This window comes from Colletes latitarsis, chromosome 2 (genome assembly GCF_051014445.1).
Source record: "Colletes latitarsis isolate SP2378_abdomen chromosome 2, iyColLati1, whole genome shotgun sequence".
In the NCBI taxonomy this organism is placed as follows: Eukaryota; Metazoa; Arthropoda; class Insecta; order Hymenoptera; family Colletidae; genus Colletes; species Colletes latitarsis.
In genome coordinates this window covers 9,366,640-9,378,852 of record NC_135135.1, presented here as the reverse complement: position 1 = coordinate 9,378,852, position 12,213 = coordinate 9,366,640, and the positions used below count along the sequence as shown (strand labels likewise).

The following is a 12,213-nucleotide window of genomic DNA, read 5'->3' as shown; positions in this document are numbered from 1 at the left end:
TAACACAGATCATTTTACTTTTTAGTTCAGGCTAGGGTCTTCTTGTACTCCGCGATATTTAATATAACAAATATCATAGTATGATAAATAATTTTGAATATGAATAGTTATGATTGAAAATATATCATGAAGTAATGTTTACAATATCTTTTAGATATTGTATTTTAATTAGATTCATTTTACAATAATGATTATTGAATATGTATATATTTCTGAATATTGATTGTCTTTTATATTACTGAATAATTACATTCACTTTGATGACTTTGTATCAAAGATACCAAAGTCTTTCCTTACTTATTAAACAATATGATGCTTCAATTCATATACAAAAAGACTAGAATCAAAGTAACATGCATTATGTACTATTTTCAGGTTTTAAAAATATATTTTGACAACAGAATTGACCCAAGGTTCAATATTTTGACTAGTTTGTTTTAATATTGTAATTTACTTAAAATTTTCAAAGTAATTTATTTTATTATAAATTCTTGATCATAGTTTTCTTTTTTATACAAAGTGTTCAACCACCCCTGGGAAAAATTCTAATGGGAGATTCTAGAGGCCAAAATAAGACCAAAATCAAGAATACCAATTTGTTGATCGAGGCTTCGTTAAAAAGTTATTAACATTTAAATTTGCGCCTGTAGATAGGCAACCTGCGAACAGCTGCGTATGCGTGATAGTGGTTCTCATTCACAAAACTGTAAGACTGGCGATACGTCAGTAAGTAGAGTTGAATGAGAATCACTATCATGTGCACGCAACTGTACGCAGGTTGCCTATCTACAGGCGCAACATTAAACGTTAATAACTTTTTAACGAAGCCTCGATCAACAAATTGGTATTCTTGATTTTCGTCTTATTTTGCCCTCTAGAATCTCCCGTTAAAATTTTTCCCAGGGATGAACGAACACACTGTATAGTATATTTTATCAAAGATTTTCTTGAAAATGACGTAATATTTATAATAGAAATACACAATGGTCATTAGCCTTTTTGATTTCAGGATTTAGTACATACCTTAGAGTGTGAAAGTTGTTTGCAATGTTCGGGTGTCGGAGGAACCCCGGGGTTTCCTCCCTAGTTTAGGTCGCACCCGGACATTATGTGTGAGAACCGTGGAGTGTTTGTTTGAGAGAATGCGTTTGGAATTTTTTAAATATAGCATTAGGTAGGTAGGTAGCTTACTTTCTGGTGTGTGTGCGCTAGACCTAAGGAGGTAGGGTCAGGACAGAACTGTCACAGGTCCTGTACCTATAGTTCGATTTGGAGAATCGAAACGTTAGCCGATCCAAACGGATTGTACCGTTTATTTTGGTTTTATTTTCGATTCTTGGAATCGTGCGGCGACTTTAGCGTTGCTCTTCGCGCTCGCGGTTGTGGTAAGTTCCCCGAAACGCTCACCCCGCTCGAGTTCCACTTGTTCCGACAACGATTCCTAGAATCGTTATCGTTATTGACTGTGGACTGCACGGAATCTCGAGCCTAAGCTTAAGTTTCAGGCTTTGGCAGGCCCGCCAAAGAAAGAAAAGGCTTTGTGCCGTAGAGGCCTTGACAAATTGTCTCAAGTGTTGGTTGCAACAAATGGCTCTTCATCTTTATTTTCGGATGAGGATGGAGAGTCATTTTTCATTACCACTTTGTCACTATACTCGTCTGTAGTTGTAGTGTTTGTAGTTTTTCAGATGGTACTTGTACCACATCTAGTATTTTTTAGGAAGGTACAGAAATTTTTCGACGAAATTAAAAAATTTCAGATCATTTTGAAAAAATTACTTTTGGTTACGGGGGTTAATTACAATTATTGTTTGTGTATACACATACCCCCGAAATCCTACGCACTTCTGAGAAAAAAAATTCCTAATCGAAAATATAATGTATGGCCAAATGTTCCCCGGAAATTTCATGCGAATGTTTAAAACATTATAACTTCTGAACGGATTGGAGGATTTTAATGTTTCGAAATGCAATCAATGCGTATTTTGGCGAAGAATATTTAGAACTTCTAAGAATATTCGAAAAGTTGCTCCTTAACCCCATACAGTGACAAAAACCCCATAAATATTGTTCAGTTTTCAAAAGGTCATAACTCCTACAATAGTGAATGGATTTGATTGAAATTTATTTCTGAAATAGAGCTTATGGATACCTACAAAAAGGTATTAGACAACATTTTCGTACAGCGTCAACTAAATTTATTAAAAATGAAAAACAAATTTTAAAGAAAAATCGATAGGGGGTAGATAGACAATTTCTGTAACTAATGTTGGGAGTGACACCGAAATGATAATGGAAAGAAACGATAATGGAAATGATAATGGAAAAAGAACAATAATATTTAATATTTGTTCTATGACAAGCAGAAAACTATTTGAAAATTATTAAATAATTCTATTGTGGAAATTACATATCAAGTGAGATTTAAAAGTATAGATCTTAGAAGATTTAGTTCATTTTTATGTACTATAATTGCTGAGAATAAGGACTTCTATGTAGTTTTATCATTTGTTTATATCATATAAGAATCGTGTACGTTCTTTACAACACAGTTAACAAAATTATCCGTACTAATAAAAATATTATATTTGTGTCAATAGAATTCTGTAATTTAATATTACTTGAAGTATTGCTTTAATGATTTCTCAGGCAAAAAAATGTGCAAAACTTTTAATTTTCTGCAATTATGCGAGAATGGATAAGTATCATCTACATATATCATATCAAAGTACATTCAGTACTTTCCCCAAAGGTTTATTCAGCTTTATTTATACAATATAGAAATTTTATGACATGGGAGATCTTAAAATCTGATGAATTAAAGATTCATATAAATGTGGTTCGTTTGTACAGTACACGAACAGAGTTATTATAAATTATTCTTTTTATAGTAGTCTTTAACAATATGATCTCCACTCGCTAAGTACAGTATGTAAAACAGCGCTGTCCAAACCAGGGCCCGTGAGTCCTGTGGGGTTCTTCCATTTCCGTATTGGTTGTCAAAGTTATCGCGCGATACTAGGAAAGCGACCACACGTGACACACGACGCCAAAATGAGCCAATACTATTATTTTCAGCAAATTGTGTCTTATCTTTCTTTTGTTTAACGTTTGAGGACGGCTAGATTGACATGGCAGCATTTTTAGGGTCATGCGATTTCTGTGACAATGTAACATGGGGAGAGGGGACAATTAGAATGGGAAATAGGCGCTCGAAAGACCCCCACGCTGGATAGCGCTGATGTAAAGACAGCCTACACCCAATAGTATAAATACAATTGTGTACGTAAATATTAATAAAGAGTTGACTATTATAAATTGTCGGCATAAACAATTTTCTTGTTTTGTTTGTTTTTTAACATTATAACATATATCTCATTATTACTTTATATATATATGCATATACATAAATACATACGATTCGTATATATATAGTATTTATAGAAAATTATACTAACTACATTAATATATACATAAAAAGGCAAATGTGATATACCTGAACTTCACTCATTTCTTACTTTATAAAAATATGTGTTTTTTTTTATTATGTTTGTTCATATTTTGATCAATACTATTATCAATAATGTAGCAGTTCGATACATTGCTATGAACGTATGCACATACTTATATTACGCACTACATATTCGTCGTCATTGTATATTACAATTTATTATTAAATTTTGCTTGAATGAAGTACACTAACTTTTCTCAGAGAAGTTTTCTGTACAGAACATGCAATAGCTAATAGAACAATATGTTGTATTCCACGTCTCAGACATTTGCCTTTTATCATTTTAATTGTTCCTTTTATTTTATTTCCATTTTAAATGCAGATTTAACGTTGCATTACATCCTTATACTTCTGTCGTAATAATTATGAATATTTTAAAATCACATGAATGTTAAAGTAGTAATAAAAAGATATTTCTTTCACTGGCATCGTATTTTGTTTTATTTCACTTGCATCGAGTTATCTATAATATACTAATGAAAGTGGTCATTCCAGTTTGATCAAAGTATGTGTATACTCATGAAGCTTGGAGCGTATACGACATTGGGCATATACGAGCTCTGAAAAATTAACAAGCAGAATTCATGTATGCTGGAAGAAAAATAATAATAAAAAAAAGGAAAATTATTTTAATTACAATTATTAAATAATATTTTGATGAATTTTAATATAAAAAGGTGTTATTTTGAACGTATACTACATGATAATTTTTTTTTTTTTCGTACTCTCTCAAGAAATATTGCGTGTCTATATATCGTCGACTGAAATAATAAATGAAAAAGAAAAAAAACATTTTCGTTTAAACGTAACGTAGATTTGTAAAGCGTTGACTATCGTTTATCTATTTCTAGACATTATCTAATCGTTTCGTATTACTATATGTACAATCGGTGTTTATACGTTTGGTGATTATTTTCCAGTTGTAGAGAAAGACATAACTCAATGTGAGCTTTTAAAATAGTTTTGTAAAGATGTCGTTAGTAAATATGACGTACAGACATACCAATTTGTTAAGCAATGAAATTCTTCCAACACAAACCGTTCTTATATTATTGTATTTAATAATCCTAAGTAATTTTCGTTCTTAGCACCGCGTTTTCGTAACACTTTAAGTACCTTGAGCGTACGAAGAAAATTGTATTTTAAACGCGATCTCCTGATAATTTCATTCCTTGTGTTCTGGGTTGGGTTTCGTCTTCGGTTCCATCGTTGTAGAACGCGGATGATGAGGATTCGTTTGATTCCTTGGCACTAACAACACGTTTCCATCCGCGGATTGTTGAAGGCTATATTCGTACGGATGATACTGATTGCCATCAGGATCTCGCAAAGACTAAAAATTAAACGATGTTGTTGTTTTCATTTGTTACAGTATTCTTCTTAATGAAAATCTCCCGTGTTTTCTCCGATTAGACCAACAATGACACAGTAACTGTTCATACAATATTTGTGTCTAACTCTAATACAAAGCGTTTATTCACAAACTTTATTTAATATTTCTTTCTGCGTTTGACCTCTAGGAAAAATCACGGGAAACCCTGCATAATAGTGCAGAGAAAATGTTTTATTTTCATTTGGGGATGCTTGAACCTTTTCGGGTATAGACTTCTTAGAATTTGACTTCATTTTTCAACATATGATACTTGAGTAAATATTAATCGTTGATTAAGAGTTGACTATTAGCAACTGAATCGACTTGATCAGGATAGGGTGTGAAAGGTTTTAAGTGGTAAAAGAGAAATATAAGGTAAAAAAAGAAATTTTATAGTCCCTGAAGGAGTTAAAAAAACACACATGTTGCTTAGAGTCAAGAGGGTGTGTCCCTTGTTTCTTTGATGACTGGAGAACTGAAAGAGAAGGCTACTAATTCCTAATAATACCTCCTTGGAGTTGTAAAGCCAGAAAATAGAAAATATTCACAAGTTGAGTTTGTTAATTCGGCCAAAGAAGGTTCTAGAGATGAAACTTGAATTCTTTATAACAACGTAGGACGTAAACTATGCTAGTTAAACGACAAAAAGGTTTTTTATCTGTTGCGAAAACTGGGTATCACCCAAAGAAGGATCTATTTTGATCATCTGGTAGGAAAGATGTTGTATATTCATGATATGGTCTGAAAAGGGATACATTAGACAATTATTACTTTTCCATAAAGGATAACCTTTTTTTTCTGATTGTGTTCCTGGTACAATAATTTGAAACAACTATTTTTTGAAAGGTTTCAATCTTTGGTTGAAACTATCAATATCTCAATTTGATATAATTAATATCGTAAGTGATAAAGATCAGTATATACTAACTTGAAACACATGACGGTAAAGTTGACTAAATTTGTCTTTGACGCGTTGCCTCTCGAGAAGCATGAATTCGTGTTCTCGTATAAGTCTCATCTTACGGTCTCTCATCTCTTTCACTTCATCAGCGAGGCTGATAATTTGGTCTAGTTTACGTTTTCGACAATTTTGAGCAGCGACTTTGTTTTTGCCTCGTCTTCGGATGTCACGTATCAAGGATAATTGAGCTTCGCTGAGATCGTATTTACTAAGACGTTCGTTAAATTCGTCCATAGGTAGATTAATAATATCGTTCACTGGAATGGGCACGTTCAATGCTCGGGCTCTTTTCTCGTCTCTGGTCAGATGCTCGTCGTTCTCATTTTTACGTACTGGAAAAGACAAATACAGAAATAGGTGACGCTAAAATTAACACGCGACGTGGAAGTAGTGTAATATTTTGCTTCAAACTTTGAAATTAACCTTTTTTGTCACGAGAAACTGGACGTTGAAGAGATCCGGAACTTTCCGCGGGTAAATGATACGTATGATTATGGTGAACGTGTTCTATAGCGGAACGTCCTGAAAATGACAAATCGGTTATTAGCATGCTCCTCACATTTCATCGATTTGGGGCATTGCAGCCAAACAAAGGTTGTAGAAGGAAAAGAATCGAACGATCGAATTGTTGATCTCGGATTCCAACCCAGATCTTTCGACTGTCGGACGATTACTTTCACCAATTAAGTTCTTCAGACCGTCGACGATTCGTGCTCTCCTAATTAAACGTCTTTTCATTCATGGTAGCTGCTGGATGCAAATGTAGGTCACATGTATTTAAGACACACGTGTAATTAATATATTCGTCTACTATTTAACCCTTATATCAATATCCAAAATGTTCGCTGCCGTTCCCATGCCCCATTCCAGAGTCAGGCAAATGTTATTCGCGAATAACGAATACAAATTTTAGATTCGTTCGTAAACTCTTTATCTGCAATTTTATTCGCCAAGATATCGATTTAAAAAATTCTTTACTGAAGTTAATTTAGAAGCGAATCTGATATTTTTATTCTTTATCGTTTATCATCGTAAACGTAAACTCCAATGAGGAATCTTCGCTGGGAGGCACCCTCATCAATAATTGCTGTTTAATCATACACGAAGATTAGATTGTAGTTTAATTATTTAGAGGGAATGTGTATAGAGAGAGTATAAAGAATTTATTAGCGATGTGAAACCTTAAAAATGATTTCGTTCTACCTGTTTGATGACGAGTAAAATCTACGCTGCAGGTGTACTTCATTTCGGGTTGCGGTCCAGCTGCACCCTCGATTGGCCCCGTGTAAGCGTTTCCTGGTGCCCCAGCACCAACCGTATGCGAATCGTATTCGTATTTGATCGGAGTGGTTGGATGTGCTGTAGCTCCCAGGGGCGAGCCTGCCGTTAAATTACAATAAATTAAAGTTCATTTGCAAAAATGATGTCTATTTTTGGTCGCTTAATTTTAAGTACACTGACCTGTTTCTTGTTCCTGGAAATATCGTTTCGCGAACATTTGATGCTTTTTTTGAGCCACCGGTGGCATAGTGCGTTCCGTTTGGCATCTCGGGGAACCACCGTTTCTGCCGGAAACGGAATAACTGCAGTCGTACGACATACGATACTTGCTGAAAATGCCACAATATGTATATATACTAAATATTGTTAAGCTATTTGGTAATTAACGTTTCGATAATATGGAGGAATCGTTACAGGTGTTACATGTATTTAAGGAAAAGCATACCAATATCTTGACGAATCACTCGCGACATTCAAATTAATCTTATATTTAATATGACTATAAATACTATCGTTCGAGTAACCTTTTACTTTATCTCCCACACTCTTTATTTTCGAACGATCCGACTACGTTTCTTATCAAAAGAATACTCTGTTGGCAGTTTGTACTGTGGCAACGATCAGGAAATACAACGTTCTATACCAGCGTTTCTTGAACTTTGTTCTGTGCGTTTCGCAAAAAATTGTAATTAATAACAGAATAAAATGATATAAATAAGTTTTGCATATTTGTAGCCTATATTACTTTAATAGAATAGTCTGTATAACAGTTTATTTTGGTGGATTTTGCATGACGATGACACGTATGAAAGAGTAATTTAGTTTTAACAAAGTAATTTAATTTTTCCTATTAAAAATTATAATTTCAATTTTTGTTCTATACATATAGTATAATTTAATGTAAAATATTTAGGTAATTGTATAATTTGTATGCGTGCATTCTTATCTCATTTCCGAAAATGGTAATGCATTCGAGGATTAATTAATTTCATTATAAAAGCCACGAATAAATCAAACTGTCATCCAAGATGATTCGAAAAGTAATCGATTGGTCAATTTCAAACACAGCTCATTTTATTCGTAATACATTTCTTCGGAGACTGAACCTAACATTCTTCTTTTAGTTTTCATTCATTTCTTTTCATTCGTGTAAAGGTTAGTTTATCTAAAGAAAAAGTTAATTTTGCTTTCGAATATTATACATTTTTTAATTTTCCATTGTTCTATCCTAAAGACAAGTTCAATACCAGCGTAAACTTTCTAACTTTAAGAAAACTGATGTTTGCAATCGGATGAAGCATCGTCGAAGTGGTTAATAAGATTCTATATTCAGTAAATAGTAAAACGAATCGACAAAAAAGAATGGTTTTCTATAATTTAAAATCTCTTCATACCCACAGAAAAGTACAATTCAAGCCAATAGGGTTTCGAAAAGAATTCATAAATATCAGTTACTTTTAAAGTTGTTACTCGATAATCTCCCCCCTAATGGAAGTTAGAAGAACTCGTTAAACAACCAATAGGAATCGTTTTGATTGCCAAATTGTATCGCATGCCACAGAAAGTATTCAAACTTAATGAAACAGTTGATAGTACTCGACTGATATGGCGACAATGCTTCCGTTTCAATGGAATAATTTAATCACCTAGCATAATCCATGGTATAATGAGAATCGGCTTGTGTATGGCTAGAGTTAGATCCAGTTTCCATCCATTCGCCATCGGAAATGGATGGTACCCGTTCACTGCCCATGCTGCTGACAGCACTATCGCTGGATGCATCCATCCTTTCGTCTGTTACACCCGGAAGTGTCGTAAGGCCTGTTGCCGAAGAAACTGTACCACCACCTGTCTGAACTCCTGACAAAGCCGTTGCTCCCGTTGGACCCGAAGCATTGTTGCTACCATTATCCAGCATGCGCATAGTGTAAATACCTGTAACATTTAATTAAATCCTCCATTACAATTTTTTTATTTTTTAATTTCATTTTCTTTTGAGATTATCTTGCCTTACAAATACAGTTTATATTACATACAAATTTAGGTGGTACTAATATATTATCAGGTATGAATATCTGCGAATAGAATCAAATAGGTAGATTACAACTTCTATGAACAAGTGTATGGCGTTACATTATAATTTTTTTTTATTTAAGCAATTTCATTCCCTTTTGAGATTATCTTGCCTTATAAATACGGTTTATATTATTGCATAGAAAAGATAGTACTAATATATTATCACGTATAAATATCTGCAAATAGAATAACCTATCAAATAGGTACGTAAACAACTTCTAGGAACAAGTGTATAGCGTTACATTATAATTTTTTTTTATTTAAGCAATTTCATTCCCTTTTGAGATTATCTTGCCTTATAAATACTGTTTATATTATTGCATAGAAATTTAGGTAGTACTAATATATTATCAAGTATAAATATCTGCGAATAGAATCAAATAGGTAGATTATAACTTCTATGAACAAGTGTATGGCGTTAAACATTACTACTGTAGGTTTAAATAGAAATTACTCGATGATGAAAAAAAGTATCTCAGACTCTCGAGTTTTCTAATAAAATTATCCCTCCATTTATCGAGTAGCTAGCATTACCATAGTATCTGTCTTTCTTGTTCCATTATCATCATGACTATAAATTATATTCTAATTAGGACGCACATTCTCATTTCTCTGTGGTGTCCATTTATTTCTGTTAATTGTTATATATAGTGTTTCTTAGAAACGAAATTAAATGATTCAGGAGAGAGTAAAGATAACACGATATAAGTAAATGTTATCTAAAAAAACAAAAGAATAATACCAACTTCCGTTTAAACAAATTTAGTGACCCCTTGTTATCCTCTTAACAATTTCTCTAAAAGAATTTGTTGCACGTAAAAGTATTAAGCCATTTAATTGAAAAAAAGTTATCTTTATTAGAGCCTGAGAACAGCTGGTAATATTTTATTTGAATCACATGGTATATCGAAAAAACTAGAAATGTATAAGAAGTAACCATTATTATTCAGGACTAATGATTGCTCGAAATCTAATCAAACTTAGAGATGGAAATATAGAATTTTAATAGGTATATTGATACCATGTAGTCTTTTCAATTTTCTGATATACTGGGTGAACCACACAATTCAAATGATTTAGGTTTTGAATTGAATTGATTCGAAGAACCTTTAAAATATAACAAAATTAAGGTTGAACCCATCCTTTATTACGTGGGTGGAACGGGGGTTAACTTAAAAATGTTTAATGGAAACCCATACGAAAAATCATATTTTTCAATTCTTAGTTTTGTCCGATATATTTCTTCGTCAGATGCTACTGTTCAATATTCTAATCCGTGACTTATTCAATTTAATTAATAAACTGTAAGTGAAACCATTTGTTTCTTTTGTGCACTGAGATACTAAATTGAAAATCATGAATTTTCCGCGTCATTAAACGCGTCATCCAAAGCGACAAGAAACCAGAGCAAAGAAACAAATTATGTAAACAGATCATTCCTATCCAAGCAGAGTCGAGCTAGCATATTGAAATTTTCAATGTTTACAACCGCTTTTTATAAAGATTGTTTGACCCTAGCAGGTAATATTTTAAAACTTGTTAAGTCATCGTTTTATTGAAAAAACACACGATCCAACTATAGATTTCCCTCGTAAGAATAGATTTTTTAATTTGTTAACAAATGTTAACATTGGTTAAAAGAATATTATCAAAAGAATTATTCTTCGTGTTTGATAATAGAAGTAATGTGTTTCTTTCATTTTTATATACACGCATTACACATTTTCATGAAGAAGTTTTGTATTTTTTTTTTTTTTTAAATTTCTACCTATTCGAATAACTCAATAAGTATATTTTATTCGTTGAAAAAAGTAGTACTTCCAACGACCAGATCCAATGACATAATCGCAAATAGCGGTACATATCAATTCCCAAACATGTATTAATAAAATGTACTTGTAACACTTCTTGTAGTATCGATATAATTCAAATATCATCAAGCATCATCGAGATCTTAATAAGGCATTGATGTAGCTAGTCTATTATCAGTAAATAAGACAAAACACGTTTATATCTCATCGCTGCCTGGTTTTAATAATATAAGATTACGGTAAAATAATAATTATTAATTCTAATACTTAAATGTAATTATTTATTTACGTATTTTACGATATTATAATATTACTTTTATTATTGAAGAGGTACACGAGCCAGCGGTTACTAATACCGAAAACTGATTATAACTCTGATTAAGTTAATTGTTCGATCAGTAACGTAGCTAGTGGGGCGTTACCTTTGATCTACTGCGATCAAAAACAAGTTTCTTATTTGTTTTTATTGGAAGCAATAACGCAGAGAAGCGTTCTCTTTGCCAGTGATTCAATAAATAACTTTAGGAGTTCGACAGCTTCGTAAACTTGCTGAGAAATATGTTTTCCTCGTCCCATCGAATCGTTTAAATGATAAATTCGAATGTCAACTAGATCGCGATCACTATGACACGGATAAGGAATAGTTGAGAGAAAAATACTTCAAAGTTACGTAGAAGTAGCGTTGCTAAAGTTGATAAAGAATTCTTTAAGATCTATTATAAGCATCTTGCAGTTGAGAAATCTTGACGTATCATTTATAGGACAACGGACAGACGAAATGGACTTTGAAACGAAGATTTTGTTAACAGGAAAACAAGAAAAATAACTTTGTAAACATTGTAGCTAACTTTTTCACTTTCGTTGTACTTACGTCTCACTGTTTGTTCGAAAATGTTTTATGCATATTATGTACGGCAAATTCACGTACTTTTTATTCAATTTAGCGAGTGCTAGACACACTACAAGCGTCATATATTATTATACTAAAATCATTTACTGAAAGGAGCACTTAATTTAACAATTAATAATTCTCATTCTTGTAACTGCAGCAACTCATTTGGGGTTATGAGATAATTTAATATTTTTTGCGATAAACACGATAAATTTATGATCCAAATTTCCAAAAGAAAGAAATTAACTGGTTAGTTGATCAAATGATTCAGATTGCAAAATAAATAACCAAAAATGCACTCTCATATAA

General features: G+C 32.5%; 1 protein-coding gene across 6 annotated transcripts in view; it reads right to left on the bottom strand.

Annotated features, from left to right (window-relative positions):
- Nucleotides 1-2,718: 2,718 nt before the first annotated feature.
- The window catches only part of Cnc (NFE2 like bZIP transcription factor cap-n-collar), a 166,823-nt gene continuing 157,328 nt past the window's right edge, over nucleotides 2,719-12,213 (bottom strand). For 4 of the 6 annotated variants that reach the window (XM_076781832.1, XM_076781800.1, XM_076781823.1 and 1 more), the window contains exons 8-13: nucleotides 8,772-9,060; nucleotides 7,306-7,454; nucleotides 7,048-7,224; nucleotides 6,268-6,366; nucleotides 5,812-6,176; nucleotides 2,719-4,844 (exon numbers count right to left, since the gene is read on the bottom strand). In XM_076781832.1, the coding sequence (XP_076637947.1) occupies nucleotides 4,677-4,844; nucleotides 5,812-6,176; nucleotides 6,268-6,366; nucleotides 7,048-7,224; nucleotides 7,306-7,454; nucleotides 8,772-9,060 (1,247 nt within the window). In that variant the 3' untranslated portion in view covers nucleotides 2,719-4,676. The remainder of the gene's footprint in view (nucleotides 4,845-5,811; nucleotides 6,177-6,267; nucleotides 6,367-7,047; nucleotides 7,225-7,305; nucleotides 7,455-8,771; nucleotides 9,061-12,213) is intronic. The other 2 variants (XM_076781815.1, XM_076781807.1) reach the window with 2 other exon arrangements.